The sequence below is a fragment of the Ascidia mentula genome, chromosome 1 (assembly GCF_947561715.1).
Source record: "Ascidia mentula chromosome 1, kaAscMent1.1, whole genome shotgun sequence".
NCBI classification, from domain to species: Eukaryota; Metazoa; Chordata; class Ascidiacea; order Phlebobranchia; family Ascidiidae; genus Ascidia; species Ascidia mentula.
The window spans coordinates 19414240-19425965 of NC_138566.1; the positions used below are offsets into that span (position 1 = coordinate 19414240).

Sequence of the window (11726 nt, forward strand, 5' to 3'; positions counted from 1 at the left end):
CTTGGTTGAATATAAATGTGATCTTAGACTTAAACTGTTTTCTTCATTGGACTCGGAAGAAGTCCCTCTGTAAGCCTCATCTTCTTCACTTGATTTAATTTGTTGGGTTTCTTGTCGCATGTTTAAGTGCACACTTAGAGGTTTTTTTGTTGATTTTGAATTATTCTTGATATGACGAGAACACTTCCCACCTATGTTCCTTGGACTCCGGTTTGCAACAAAACTATTTCCAAGAATGTCATCAGGCAGTGGTCGACCAGTGGTCGTCACATTAGCTCGTACCGGTTTAGGAAGGGAAATATCATTCAATGGTGTTTTCCAGAAATTGTCCACTTCATCATTAACACTCAGGTTTAACTCTTCACTTGAGCTTTCACTTGAATTTGTAAAAGGATCTTTTGAATGTGTTTCATGTTGCCTTTGTCTTTCCAACTCTTTGCACACTTTTGCTATGCCGTTTAGGTGCGAATAGGATAAGACACTCATGTTGTCCCATTGTTGGGTTTTGTCATTATCAACACTCCCAGCAGAAGAGGAACTAATGTCAGACATGAAATCACCATCGCCAAGTATAGAATATGAAGGATTGTGTTGGGTCTCAAAATCATGTGCTTTGCCAGTAAACACATTTTTACCGGACACAGTTTCAATAATGGTGTCGTCAAGGTTTTCATAAATTAATTTGTATTTGTCGCAAATATCCTCCAATGTTGCAGAAAATTTTCCTGAACCATGTTTCGACAAACAACTTGGAAACATATTTTCCATTTTATCGGATATTATGTAAGCATCATATAAGTTTCCATCTTGAATAAAAAATTATGCAAGATTTTTGACATGGATTTGTAATGAATAATACGCCTAAAACAAAAAACTTTCCAAAATATAAAATCATAAACCAAAAACACAAAAACGTGGCCCAAGTGATTTCTTTTGCATTTCGTCATCACAGCTCTATTACACCCAAGATAGCCCGTTTGTTAATGTAGCAAATAAATATTAAAGTTAGCTAAAAGTTGTTTCACGCCACAGCCAACATTTAAACTGTCAAATTAACTGATCAAATCATGTTTATTTTCCGCAAATGATCCATACGTAACTTTAAATTGATGTCTTTAAAAACCAATAAAACTACGGAGGTTATTTAGTCAGGCGCCCATGATCTATAGCATGTCTACACTAACCTGTTCAGTTGTTCACACATTGCGAGTTTAACGATTTTTATGCTTTAGAAGTCTCACAAACTTCATTGTTGGATAGTTATTTTGTCAACAATCGATTTCCCGCGTAAAAGTAAATTCAATGAAGCCTGACAAAATGTGAGTTGGCATTTTTATGAACCCCTTTACAAATATATTGAACGGTTTTGAACTTAAACAATTTTCAAAATAAATCGTATATTATTTTTGTATCTTCCAAAACAATAATATTTGCAATCATATTGTCAAAACACGTGTGTTGTTGTGACGTCACAAACTTGATTTTCGAGTATGCAGCAGACATAAGTAAACAATTGTGTCTTGTGTGGACTCTGTGGAGTTGCCACTGTCATTGCACATTAATTAGCTTTATGTTTGTTATTAGTGCAGCAGACATAAGTAAACAATTGTGTCTTGTGTGGACTCTGTGGAGTTGCCACTGTCATTGCACATTAATTAGCTTTATGTTTGTTATTTCCTTTATAAACCACTTTTGATCTATCATGGCAAAATCCAGTATGTTAGTTTTCAGACTATCGTACATTGTACCGTATACCATTTATTGATCTTTTAATGATCGTTTAATGTGAGATTTAAATTAATTTTGGCATGTAGAAAATAATTGCGTGGATACTATTTTATGGGTATTTTTTTGATTTTGCATGTCCATGGGAATCACTGTTGTCAGTTGTAACCACGCTAATAACTATGTTGTATTTTAATAATTAGGATCTAGTGTACTATTGTATGTACCTATGTTCTAAATTTTGGAGATACCCCAAATTACGCCACAATGAAGGTCAAGTTATGACTCCCCAATATTTAGAACATAGGTATGTAGTACATTAGACCCAATAATTATGTCAACCTAATAATATAGGAGGTTTCAATGTGTTTTCATGTTAAAAGTCAATTACCAAACACTTGAAGCATGAATTTCACATCAAGGCTATATCCCATAACCTCAAAGAGTCTATTCCAACACTAATGCACATATGTTTAAAAATTTTTTTTTGGTTTTAGAGCTTGTAGGATGTCACTAAGTGAGGAGCAAAGTGAGGAACAGGAAGTTCTTGCTTCTATTTTTGAAGATGACCCAAATTTCAAACAAGTCAATGACACATGTTACCAATACAAAATTGGAGAGGATGGCAACCCGAAATCTTTTCTGATCGAGTTCGTCTGGGAACCAACCTACCCTCATGTGGCAGCTAACATTAACTTGGATGCATTTTACAACAAACACCTGTTGGATAATGTTAAAGATGACGTTCTTAAGAAACTAAAGGAACAGGCAGATGAACTGGTTGGTGAAGCAATGCTTTTTTCCATAATAGATTGGGCCAAAGAAAACCAGGAGGAACTTATGGAAGAGCAGCCTTTGCAAGTTTGCAGGTCAAATGAGGCGGAGACTGACAATAAACAGCATCCTGTGGCAAAAGCTAAGGTGAAAAAAGAGCAGCTCACCAAGGCACAAAAACGAAAAATGGCAGATCGCGTTAATACAATGGGTGAAAGGCCAAGGGGTTGGAATTGGGTGGATCCAATAAAACATTTATCACAAACTGGAGGTTTTAATAAAGAAGATTCGGTTAGTTAGCTTGTGCCTAATTAGCTCAAGTTTTACAGAAGTATTGTGTGTCTAAATTATGTTTCTGGCGAGTGATTTACTGTCTCAACAACGCTAATAGCATTGTCTTCCTGTTATATATACAATAAATCATCAACTGTTTACTGTTGTGCTATGCTTGTTAACTGCAGTAACAGTTTGCTTAGAAATCTTTGTCTGATTATTCACTCTTCTCTCAGAACGTATTTTAGATTCATTAAATTTATGACTTTGTGCTGTGTTATGAAACGAAATACAGACTTGTGTTTATTTTAAAATTATTGGTAATATTTGTTTGTTTTACGGTTTAGGCAAAAGTGTATATATTTATGTTTGTTCTTGTTATACATTCATTACAAAACAATGTTTAATCTTAATGTCTTCGTCACATCATTGACCTTGATTGTAACAATTGCAACTTGTGCTGGATCCAGCAGCACAGGTAATTAGATTGACCGAAGTATAGACCATTTTCACCTATTATCACCAACCAATTAGGTTTTATTTGCAGGCCAGTGGAAAAATTACATCAAGAAAATTGAAGAAGCAAAGCAAAATTACATTCCATGCAAAGGCAATTGCACATGCCATGAAGATGTCCTAAACAATGACCTGCAGCTGTGGAGAGACCGAGGAAAAATTACTAAATCTGAAGTTGCTAGTGCTGTGAAAGGTGCTGTACATTATCAAATAATCAACCACAAACTTTATCGTCAAGAAAAGTGCATGTTTCCTAGCAGGTAAACAAAAATGGATTTTCAATTTAAAATGATCTGTGCATGTTTTATGATTTTGTGCTGAAGGTGCTCTGGAGTGGAGTATTTCATATTAAAGATAATTGATAAGCTGCCTGATATGGAGTTTGGGCTCAATGTTCATGACTGGCCACAGCGCAACAAACATGCCCATCCTTTGCCTGTGTTTTCTTTTAGCAAAGTGGTAAGCCATTGTTCAATTGCTCTGTTAGTTACTCGTGAAAGAGCTTGATGGAACTGTGTAAAAACTCATTTGTGTTTAGCTTATTATAATCCATCTTATCTCAACCATCCTCTAACCATATTTTGTAGAATCGGCTTCACTGGGACATCATGTACCCAGCATGGACTTTTTGGCAAGGCGGACCAGCTGTGTATCCCCTCTATCCAACTGGTCTTGGTAGATGGGACATCATGAGGAAGGAACTTTTAATGTATGCCATGAAACTATGTTACAGAGCACACCTTTAATGATTATTTTTTTCCTTGCTCTCTAGAAGTAACAGAAATAGTTTGTTGCTCCCCACTAAGGCCAGTCTTGTCACTTATTGTTGATAGTAAAAGCTTTTGCAAATAAATGTCTTTGCTTTAAAGAAAATCTGATGAGTTTCCGTGGGACAAAAAAGAAGATATTGCCTTTTTCCGAGGATCTCGAACAAGCAGCGAGCGTGACCCGTTGATTTTACTTTCACGGGAAAAACCAAACTTGGTTGATGCCCAGTACACAAAAAACCAAGCGTGGAAGTCAAAAAAAGACACACTTGGTGCAGAACCTGCTGAAGTAATACATCTTGTTGACCACTGCAAATATAAGTAAGTAACATTTTATGAAAAATACAAACTACATAAAATACATTTTTTTTGTATACAATTTTGTGCCATAATGTAGTACTTAATTTATAGAAGTTACAATCTGTCAAAAAGTGTGTAAAATTTTTATTTCAAGGTTTGTGTAAAAAACATGAACTTCAAAAAAAATGCCACAGCATATTTATGTGAAAAAATATATTCTAGGTACTTGTTCAACTTTCGTGGAGTTGCTGCAAGTTTTCGGTTGAAGCATTTGTTTCTTTGTGGTTCCCTGGTGTTTCATGTCGGCAATGAATGGCTAGAATTCTTTTACCCTGCCATGAAGCCTTGGGTACACTACATACCTGTTTCAACAGAACTTACAGAGGTGGAAGAACTACTGGATTTTGCCAAAGCAAATGATGATCTCATGCAAAAAATTGCTCTGAGGTAAAAGTATTAAGTGCTGAAGTTGGATACAAAGTTTAAACTAATTGTCTGCCATGTAGGGGAAAGAGGTTCATACAAAATCGACTTAAAATGGAAGATGTGGAGTGCTATTGGTTAAAGCTTTTGACGGAGTATGCAAAGCTGTTGGACTACACTGTTACAAGAAATGCAGACTGCCAAGAAGTACAAAATAATGCCAGCAAGGCAAAAAGTGAATTGTAGGAAATTAATCATGTTGCAATTTATGTATTCGTTGCAATCCAGTGTTGACAGCACTTTTTCTCTATTATTTACCTATCTTTACACAACCACCAAGTTTTTGTGCTAAACTTTTTTATTACTGCTAAACAGCTACAAAAAATATCTTTGTTGAAGCAATAGTGAAATGTGAACAATAAAACAAAAAAAAAACTTGTGTAACAGTAACAGGACAGACTGCATCAAAGAAAGCAGCTGTAAAGTACAAAACCTTACAGTACGTTAAGGTCTTCCCAGGCACCCAAAATGGATGACTATTTACAATGTGTTAAATGACTGCTGGAACTAATATAGTACTGAAGGTGCAAAGCAAATCTATCGACTAATTAAAACAAACAGGCAGTGCAAAAGCTCAAGAGCTTCAATTGCATGAAGAATTATGGGAGGGTTAAGGTTCATATTTGGGAGGTATTGCCATCTTGGTCCATTTTTGCTTGGTCCTTAATTGTATCAATTGCACCTTCAAGAAACTTCACAACAGGCTAAAGACAAATAAGGTTGAAAAATGTTTCTTGAGTTCTGGTATAAGTTTTATTAGCTCACCCTTCTATCAAATGAGTGTGCCATCTCTAAGGCAGTTTTTCCATGCTAAGCATAAATGGACAAGTAAGAATAATGCAATTTTACCGTATTTATAACGCAAAAATACCTTGCTTTTAGCGAATACATTTGCTCCATGTTTAACAAGCAACTCTACCAAAGGTAAATGACCGTTCAATGAGGCAATCATCAAAGCAGTGTTACCTTTACTAATAAAACACAATATTTTAGTTCTCACTAATTCTGAATAATACCCATATGGCACAAACTTATCAACAGCATCAATTGCAGTTCCAGCATCGATTAAAACCGTTGCAACTTTGGAGTTGCCACTTAAGGCAGCACACCTCATCAAAGGTGTCCATTCAGATGCCTTATCGTGAATATCAACCTGCAACACAGTTGTTTATTTAATGACATCTGCACAGCTTTAAAACAATATAGTTGCCAATTACTGGGGCTCCATCTTCAATCATCCACTGAATTAAATGACAGTTTGCTCCATCCACTGCCCAATGCAAAGCAGTGCTTCCACCTCTGTCAGTGGATTTCCATTCAGCTCCTACTTCCCTTAATCTCCTTACAACAGCTTCATTGCCAGAAAAGCAGGCAAGCATCAAACTGTAATAAGAGTATGAAAAAAATATCAAAAAGGGAAGACACAAAGTAAATTCTCACCTGTTCTTTCCACTAGTATTTGTCATTGAGACATCAGCACGATGATTAAGAAGTGTTTCGACAATGCTGAAAACACAACCATATTAATTGAGTGGGTTGGTTGCAAAAACATTATAACATACTTGAGAAAACCTTTCTGAGAGGCATTCATCAGGGGTGAAAATCCCAACTTGTCAGTCACATCAATGTCAACTTCTCTAAAAATCTTAAAAGTTAACAAATTTGGGTGTTGCCTTGTTAAATTAATTATTTACCCTGACTCCATTATTTTTAAAACCATTTCATTGTCGCCTTTAAGTATGGCACGATGAAGCTGTTCACTGTTGTATGGCTCTTCTGCGCACAAAAATATTAAATAGTGTTTGACCTTTACAAATAAAAAACAGAAAATGAAGGAAAAATGTAAAATTACTTGTGGTGCAAACAGTAACTGGTGGACTTATTGAAATATCACCATCACTTGTGCTGATTTGCAGGCAATAAGTGTATTTTTGAAGTGCGTCCAATCCTTCAATCTTGTAAGTATCAGCAAAGCCACTAAAATTTAACAATCTAAACCATCTACCATATGACTTTATCACTGGCACATACTTGTAGACTGTTCTGTACTCCTTGGTTTTCTTGTCCTCTTCTTGAAGAGTGAACTTTACCCTACAGAACACAATCAGTTTAAAGTGAAGTTTAATTTTGGGCAGTTGTTGATTGAAATGAACTATAGCAAATGTATAAAAAGAAAGAACCTTTTGTCACCAGAATGAGCTACATCTCCATCGTACTCCCAGAAAAGCTCTATGCTATGATGATCCACTTTTCCAACAGTTGGAGGCTCAGGAGAACCAGAGGAATGTGTTCCTATTGAAAAAGAAAATATTCAACACTTTTATCCAATATGCGAGTCTATTAACGTACCTGAATTGCCTTGTTTTCCACTCGCCCCATTGGCGTCGGTGCCGTTTGATCGATGAGCTTTAGATAACCTTTGTATCATGTTAGACCGAGAATCTTCCACTGAACAACTATCAGAGAAAGACGTTTCAAATAAAAAAAATCAATGTTTGGCTCTTACTACATCTGCAATAATGGAAACATTTGAATATTTATAGGCCGAAACGCACTTAGCAACGCTGTTCACCTGGAAACTGCGCAAAGTGGGCACAGAACACATACACGCAGACGCTCTTTAAACTAAACCTAACATTATAATCGTTATCCCACCAACGCGACTGGGCTATAATTATCTCCTTCTGGCATTTAGATACACAATAGCACTGGGACAGAGCATTGCATTGTTATCCATGCTAGCGTGAGGACTAAGTTTCCACTATCCGCAATATTTTGAGGCAAACACCGTACAAACCAAAATAACCTCTTCATTGTCATTTTTGTGACGAAGAATGGTTTTTGTTTACATTAAATTTGTCGCCCCCTCAGCCATCCGAAACTTTCCGGCGTTTTTCACGTTCTTACCGAAAAATTGATACAGCACTGTTGAAGCAACATCAAAGGAAAAAGGGTCGAACTAAAACTCGTTTGTTGAAGCCACACAGCTTCGCGTCACCACGCGTCGGCGAACGCCTTTTTCGCACGAAAACATCGAACAATCGTCCTGGCATAAAATCGAGCAGAAAGGCAGTCGGTGTTGCGGGATTGGGGACTTTGGGGCTGGAATGTGTCGTGGAGATTGGCTTGCCCCGTGAGTAACCGGTTTTCTGTAAAGACAGTTTTGGGATGTTTTATACGTTCGTAATGTTTATATTTTTTATCTTATTTTCATTGTTATTTTTTATGATGGAAGTCAGGCTTATATAGGGTAAAAAATTAGAATATGTTTGCATCCACTTCTTAGAATAATATAAAACTTCTGTTTTCTAGCCACCCATTTCTGTGAAGACCCAGGACAATGAATGCACTCAGTTTTATTGTGCTCTTTGTGTGTATGGGGTGGAGCAGTGCCTTGCAAACAGACTGTACATGTCCAGAAGTTTGTCCTCAGGTAGCAAACAAACTTGGAAGTTGGAACATATTGGTCTGTGTAAAACTCTGTGAACTAACAGAAAACTATTTACAGGTGGTTTGTACTCACCCAGAACTGAAAGTGAAAGATGAATGTAATTGCTGTGATGTGTGTTTGGGGATTGAAGGAGATGTTTGTGGTGGTCAACCAAACTTAAAGCAATGTGCTTTGTCCGATCATAAGCATGGCTTTTCCTGTGTAATGGGTGAGTGGCAAATTTACTTTATAGTGGCACTGCATTATATTATTTGTTGCCATATTATCATTTCACCTGTGTTCAAATTTTTAGGCGACCAAGTGGGTGAATGTCTTTGCAAACACCCAGGAAATGGTCCTTTCTGTGGCAATGATGGTCAGACTTATAACACCAGATGTGACTTGCATATTGCCTCCTGGATACGCAAGAAAAGATTTTCCTTGAAACTTAAAGTTGCATATATTGGTGAATGCAAAAAAGGTATGTAGTACAGCAAAACCATAATTTTGTCTTGGTAGTTTGTTTGTAATGCTACCTGAGTAGGTGCTGATTTCAAAGAAATTATTCCTTGATGTGAGCTGTCTGTATAAACCTTAATGTTTGAATACCTGTCATAAATTTGCCCATCCTTAAATGTTTAAATTCAAGTGGAGTTCTGTAAAATTGTTTCGACAGCTTCTCAGTAATGTTTATTTCTTGTAAAAAGTACGGTATTAACAAATATATATAAATATATTATATGTATGTATGTTTTATTGTTCATCCTATTTGGCAACAAATCTAAAGAACAAAGTCTGTGGAAAAAAGTCGAGTTTATATGGCCAGACACAAAGTTTTATAAATACAATTGTATTGCAAGGATCCTGGCAGTTCTTCCACAGACTTTGGGCTGTGTTTGGTTTCCTGTACTTTCATTGTCTCCAATAATATTTCTCAAGTTGTTGACTTAAGGGGAGTAGGCACTGCTAGCCTCATAGTGACCCACTACATTTTATTTACTTTGCATCAAGAGGACTATATCACTTTCCAAGATTGGCATTTTATTTGTTTGCTCAGTATGGTTTTTGATGTTTAATTGTGACGCCAGTTTTGGGTAATTCTTAGTGAAAACTTATTATTTCTCACAGTGAAGAGTTTTGTCTAATGCGAAAAATTTGTTTTTAGCTCCTGTTTTAACCCGAATTCCACAAAACATAGTTAACAGAAGCGGTGACAAAGTGTATATTGCTTGTGAGGCTTATGGAATACCTACTCCAAGTATTCAGTTCAGGAAGGTGAGTAATTTGATTGCATTTTGTCACTCAATGCTACTATTGTTTTATTTAATTGTTTCCCACTGTTCAGGTGTCATTAGAGCATTTGGATCTATTTAAAGAGATGCCATCCGACAGACTTAACACTGCTGTACAAATTAGAGGAGGCCCAGGAAAAAACAAGATATCTGCCTGGCTTTTGGTGAGTGATGATATTTGTCTTGGCTAGTACACATGTTTGGCTTGAATGCTCTATTACGTTCTCCAAACATCAATTTATATTATTCACTTTTTCATATCATGTATATACTTTAGATTGACCCAATTACACAAGACGATGATGGCTGGTATGAGTGCTTGGCATCCAATAACCAGGGATCTGTATCAGATAGAAGCCGTTTGGAAGTAGTTTTATAAAGTTAAAAATCTATATTGTGGCGTAAAAAGTGGCAAGTTTTACATAAATCACGTTTTACATTTACCAGTGAAGCAACACTGTAGCACTTTTAATCAATAATGCTTATGGTATAAAGTGTAAATGTTGTACATATTTGTTGCTCTGTAAAATCTACGTCCAAATGGCCGCGACAAAGCTGCTCAATTCATGTACATATTGTTGTAACCAGTTTACTTTTTGTAAACATCACTTAAAGTCTTGATACATCCTATACGGTACTGTCACGTGTGGTTGTCTGTAACACGCACCGTCCCAGTATTACCCTTGCGTAGTTTTTATATTGTACATAGAATTAACGACCATGTCAGCCGCTTAAAACACATCCCGAACACTAACTATTACGCAGGTACTTCATGACAACTCTTTCCTCTCGACTTTTTCAAAACAATTTCATCTAAATTTAAAGCAAACTTTTTAACTGTTGTTTTGTACAATCGCGATGGATTTTTGATATCTTGGGTCTTAGTGCTACCTAACTGCAAAACGCTAATTTTGTTCGAAAAAAAAACCTAAGTTCAAACGTTACATCACAATCGTGGTGATTTTGCATTAGCAGGAAGCAAAGTTTCCCTTCGTTCTAATACCTTTGACAACACTTGATTCACATTTAAAAATATGAGTATGAACAAAGTTACACCAAGATTTTTAATTTTTTTACCACATAAAAGTGTTTTTTTCTCAGTTAACACTTCTCAGTAGGAACTGCCGTTCATCGTAGCGTTTTCATTCTATTTTGTTGTGTTAGGTAAACAATATGCTGCGTCCGTCCAATATAATCATCTGTACATTACTAATTACTGCTTGGCGCTTAATAGCACTGCACCCGCTTTTTGCAACCATAATGTTACATATATTTCCCCACCCCTATACATACTATTAACCTAAGTGTATTGGCAGTGGTTCCGCAATTGCAGTATTGCCTCGAAGTCATTGGTTTAATCCAACGTGGCTTCCTAGCAAAGTTATTTCGTAATTTTTAAAGTTTTGTTCGTATGCTGAAAATATATGCCGCTATAACTGTAGATCTATACACGTTATTTTTATTTTGCGTAAAGTGTAATTGTATGAGTGTGTGTTTATTGCATGCCTCGCTTTTTACACGTTTTTTGTACACAGTCCAGCAACAAAGATTTGCCCATTGTGGTTAAGACAAACCTGTCCGTTTGTCCAGTAAAATAGAAAAGTTACAGCTAGCTTTTTCAGACATACGTTCAGTATACAGGGTTGTCAGACACAAGTCCAACCACCATTGAAGTGGAAAACGTGGCCGCAAATTTGTGAAGTTGATTAGCCTTTTTACCTTCTTGTAATTTTTTCGGTACACACAGTACTAATCATATATTGGAGTCTGGAGGTAAGGTAGAAATATTAGAATCGATAGCTCCAAGGCTCCACCTTGTGCAAAAACGTTTTAAGCATTGTGCATAACTCATGACGGGTTCAAAGTTGAACCTACTTGTTTATGTTTTTCATTAACCCTAGGACCGGACCGGTAACAGTTACTTATTCTTGCAGCTTTTATTGCTATTGTGGACCGGCCTTCTAAAGTGTAGCAGATAAATACAGTATATATAACCAATGTAATGTGTAAATACGTAAGTTTGCATGGTAGATTGGCAAAGGCTAGACTATAGCCATTATAGGCCATATAAGCCATGCGTCGGTTCATGATGGCTGCTGGTTGGATAAATCCACAACCTGCGTTCGTAGTTGTGTTTCGTGTGGCATCGTCAATTTATGACCAATA

General features: G+C 36.4%; 4 protein-coding genes across 4 annotated transcripts; 3 read left to right on the plus strand and 1 right to left on the minus strand.

Annotated features, from left to right (window-relative positions):
* The first annotated feature begins 1939 nt into the window (after positions 1-1939).
* LOC145917717 (RWD domain-containing protein 4-like) lies at positions 1940-2809 on the plus strand. Its single transcript, XM_083002987.1, has 2 exons — positions 1940-2032; positions 2223-2809. Exons 1-2 carry the CDS (start codon positions 1947-1949, stop codon positions 2797-2799), a joined length of 663 nt encoding a protein of 220 aa, XP_082859113.1. The 5' UTR covers positions 1940-1946; the 3' UTR covers positions 2800-2809.
* A 241-nt stretch (positions 2810-3050) lies between these two features.
* Positions 3051-5032, plus strand: LOC145917715 (protein O-glucosyltransferase 1-like). Its single transcript, XM_083002985.1, has 7 exons — positions 3051-3250; positions 3320-3548; positions 3612-3747; positions 3876-3997; positions 4158-4376; positions 4578-4802; positions 4862-5032. The coding sequence occupies exons 1-7, from the start codon at positions 3172-3174 to the stop codon at positions 5022-5024; spliced, it is 1173 nt and encodes a 390-aa protein (XP_082859111.1). The 5' UTR covers positions 3051-3171; the 3' UTR covers positions 5025-5032.
* Positions 5033-5400: 368 nt separating this feature from the next.
* LOC145917716 (fibronectin type 3 and ankyrin repeat domains protein 1-like) lies at positions 5401-7345 on the minus strand. The gene is made up of 12 exons (XM_083002986.1): positions 7188-7345; positions 7019-7130; positions 6870-6929; positions 6691-6815; positions 6533-6614; positions 6401-6475; positions 6279-6344; positions 6056-6221; positions 5870-5991; positions 5710-5809; positions 5604-5648; positions 5401-5542 (listed from the first exon to the last, which is right to left on the minus strand). Exons 1-12 carry the CDS (start codon positions 7264-7266, stop codon positions 5456-5458), a joined length of 1119 nt encoding a protein of 372 aa, XP_082859112.1. The 5' UTR covers positions 7267-7345; the 3' UTR covers positions 5401-5455.
* A 557-nt stretch (positions 7346-7902) lies between these two features.
* LOC145903856 (insulin-like growth factor-binding protein-like 1) lies at positions 7903-11127 on the plus strand. The gene is made up of 7 exons (XM_082992035.1): positions 7903-7971; positions 8151-8271; positions 8347-8497; positions 8582-8749; positions 9434-9543; positions 9614-9724; positions 9838-11127. Exons 2-7 carry the CDS (start codon positions 8179-8181, stop codon positions 9937-9939), a joined length of 735 nt encoding a protein of 244 aa, XP_082848161.1. The 5' UTR covers positions 7903-7971; positions 8151-8178; the 3' UTR covers positions 9940-11127.
* Positions 11128-11726: the final 599 nt, after the last annotated feature.

Excerpts from the sequence above, each read along its gene's own strand:
- LOC145917717 (XM_083002987.1), top strand. The coding sequence starts at position 1,947 with ATGTACCTATGTTCTAAATTTTGGAGATACCCCAAATTACGCCACAAT. Across the intron at positions 2,033-2,222 it reads CCCCAATATTTAGAACATAG|AGCTTGTAGGATGTCACTAA; the intron begins GTATGTAGTACA and ends TTTTGGTTTTAG.
- LOC145917715 (XM_083002985.1), top strand. The coding sequence starts at position 3,172 with ATGTTTAATCTTAATGTCTTCGTCACATCATTGACCTTGATTGTAACA. Across the intron at positions 3,748-3,875 it reads TGTTTTCTTTTAGCAAAGTG|AATCGGCTTCACTGGGACAT; the intron begins GTAAGCCATTGT and ends CATATTTTGTAG. Across the intron at positions 4,377-4,577 it reads GTTGACCACTGCAAATATAA|GTACTTGTTCAACTTTCGTG; the intron begins GTAAGTAACATT and ends AATATATTCTAG.
- LOC145917716 (XM_083002986.1), bottom strand. The coding sequence starts at position 7,266 with ATGATACAAAGGTTATCTAAAGCTCATCGATCAAACGGCACCGACGCC. Across the intron at positions 5,810-5,869 it reads GCAATTGATGCTGTTGATAA|TAAAGGTAACACTGCTTTGA; the intron begins GTTTGTGCCATA and ends GTGTTTTATTAG. Across the intron at positions 5,649-5,709 it reads ATGTATTCGCTAAAAGCAAG|CATGGAAAAACTGCCTTAGA; the intron begins GTATTTTTGCGT and ends ATTTATGCTTAG.
- LOC145903856 (XM_082992035.1), top strand. The coding sequence starts at position 8,179 with ATGAATGCACTCAGTTTTATTGTGCTCTTTGTGTGTATGGGGTGGAGC. Across the intron at positions 8,272-8,346 it reads GTCCAGAAGTTTGTCCTCAG|GTGGTTTGTACTCACCCAGA; the intron begins GTAGCAAACAAA and ends AACTATTTACAG. Across the intron at positions 8,750-9,433 it reads TATTGGTGAATGCAAAAAAG|CTCCTGTTTTAACCCGAATT; the intron begins GTATGTAGTACA and ends ATTTGTTTTTAG.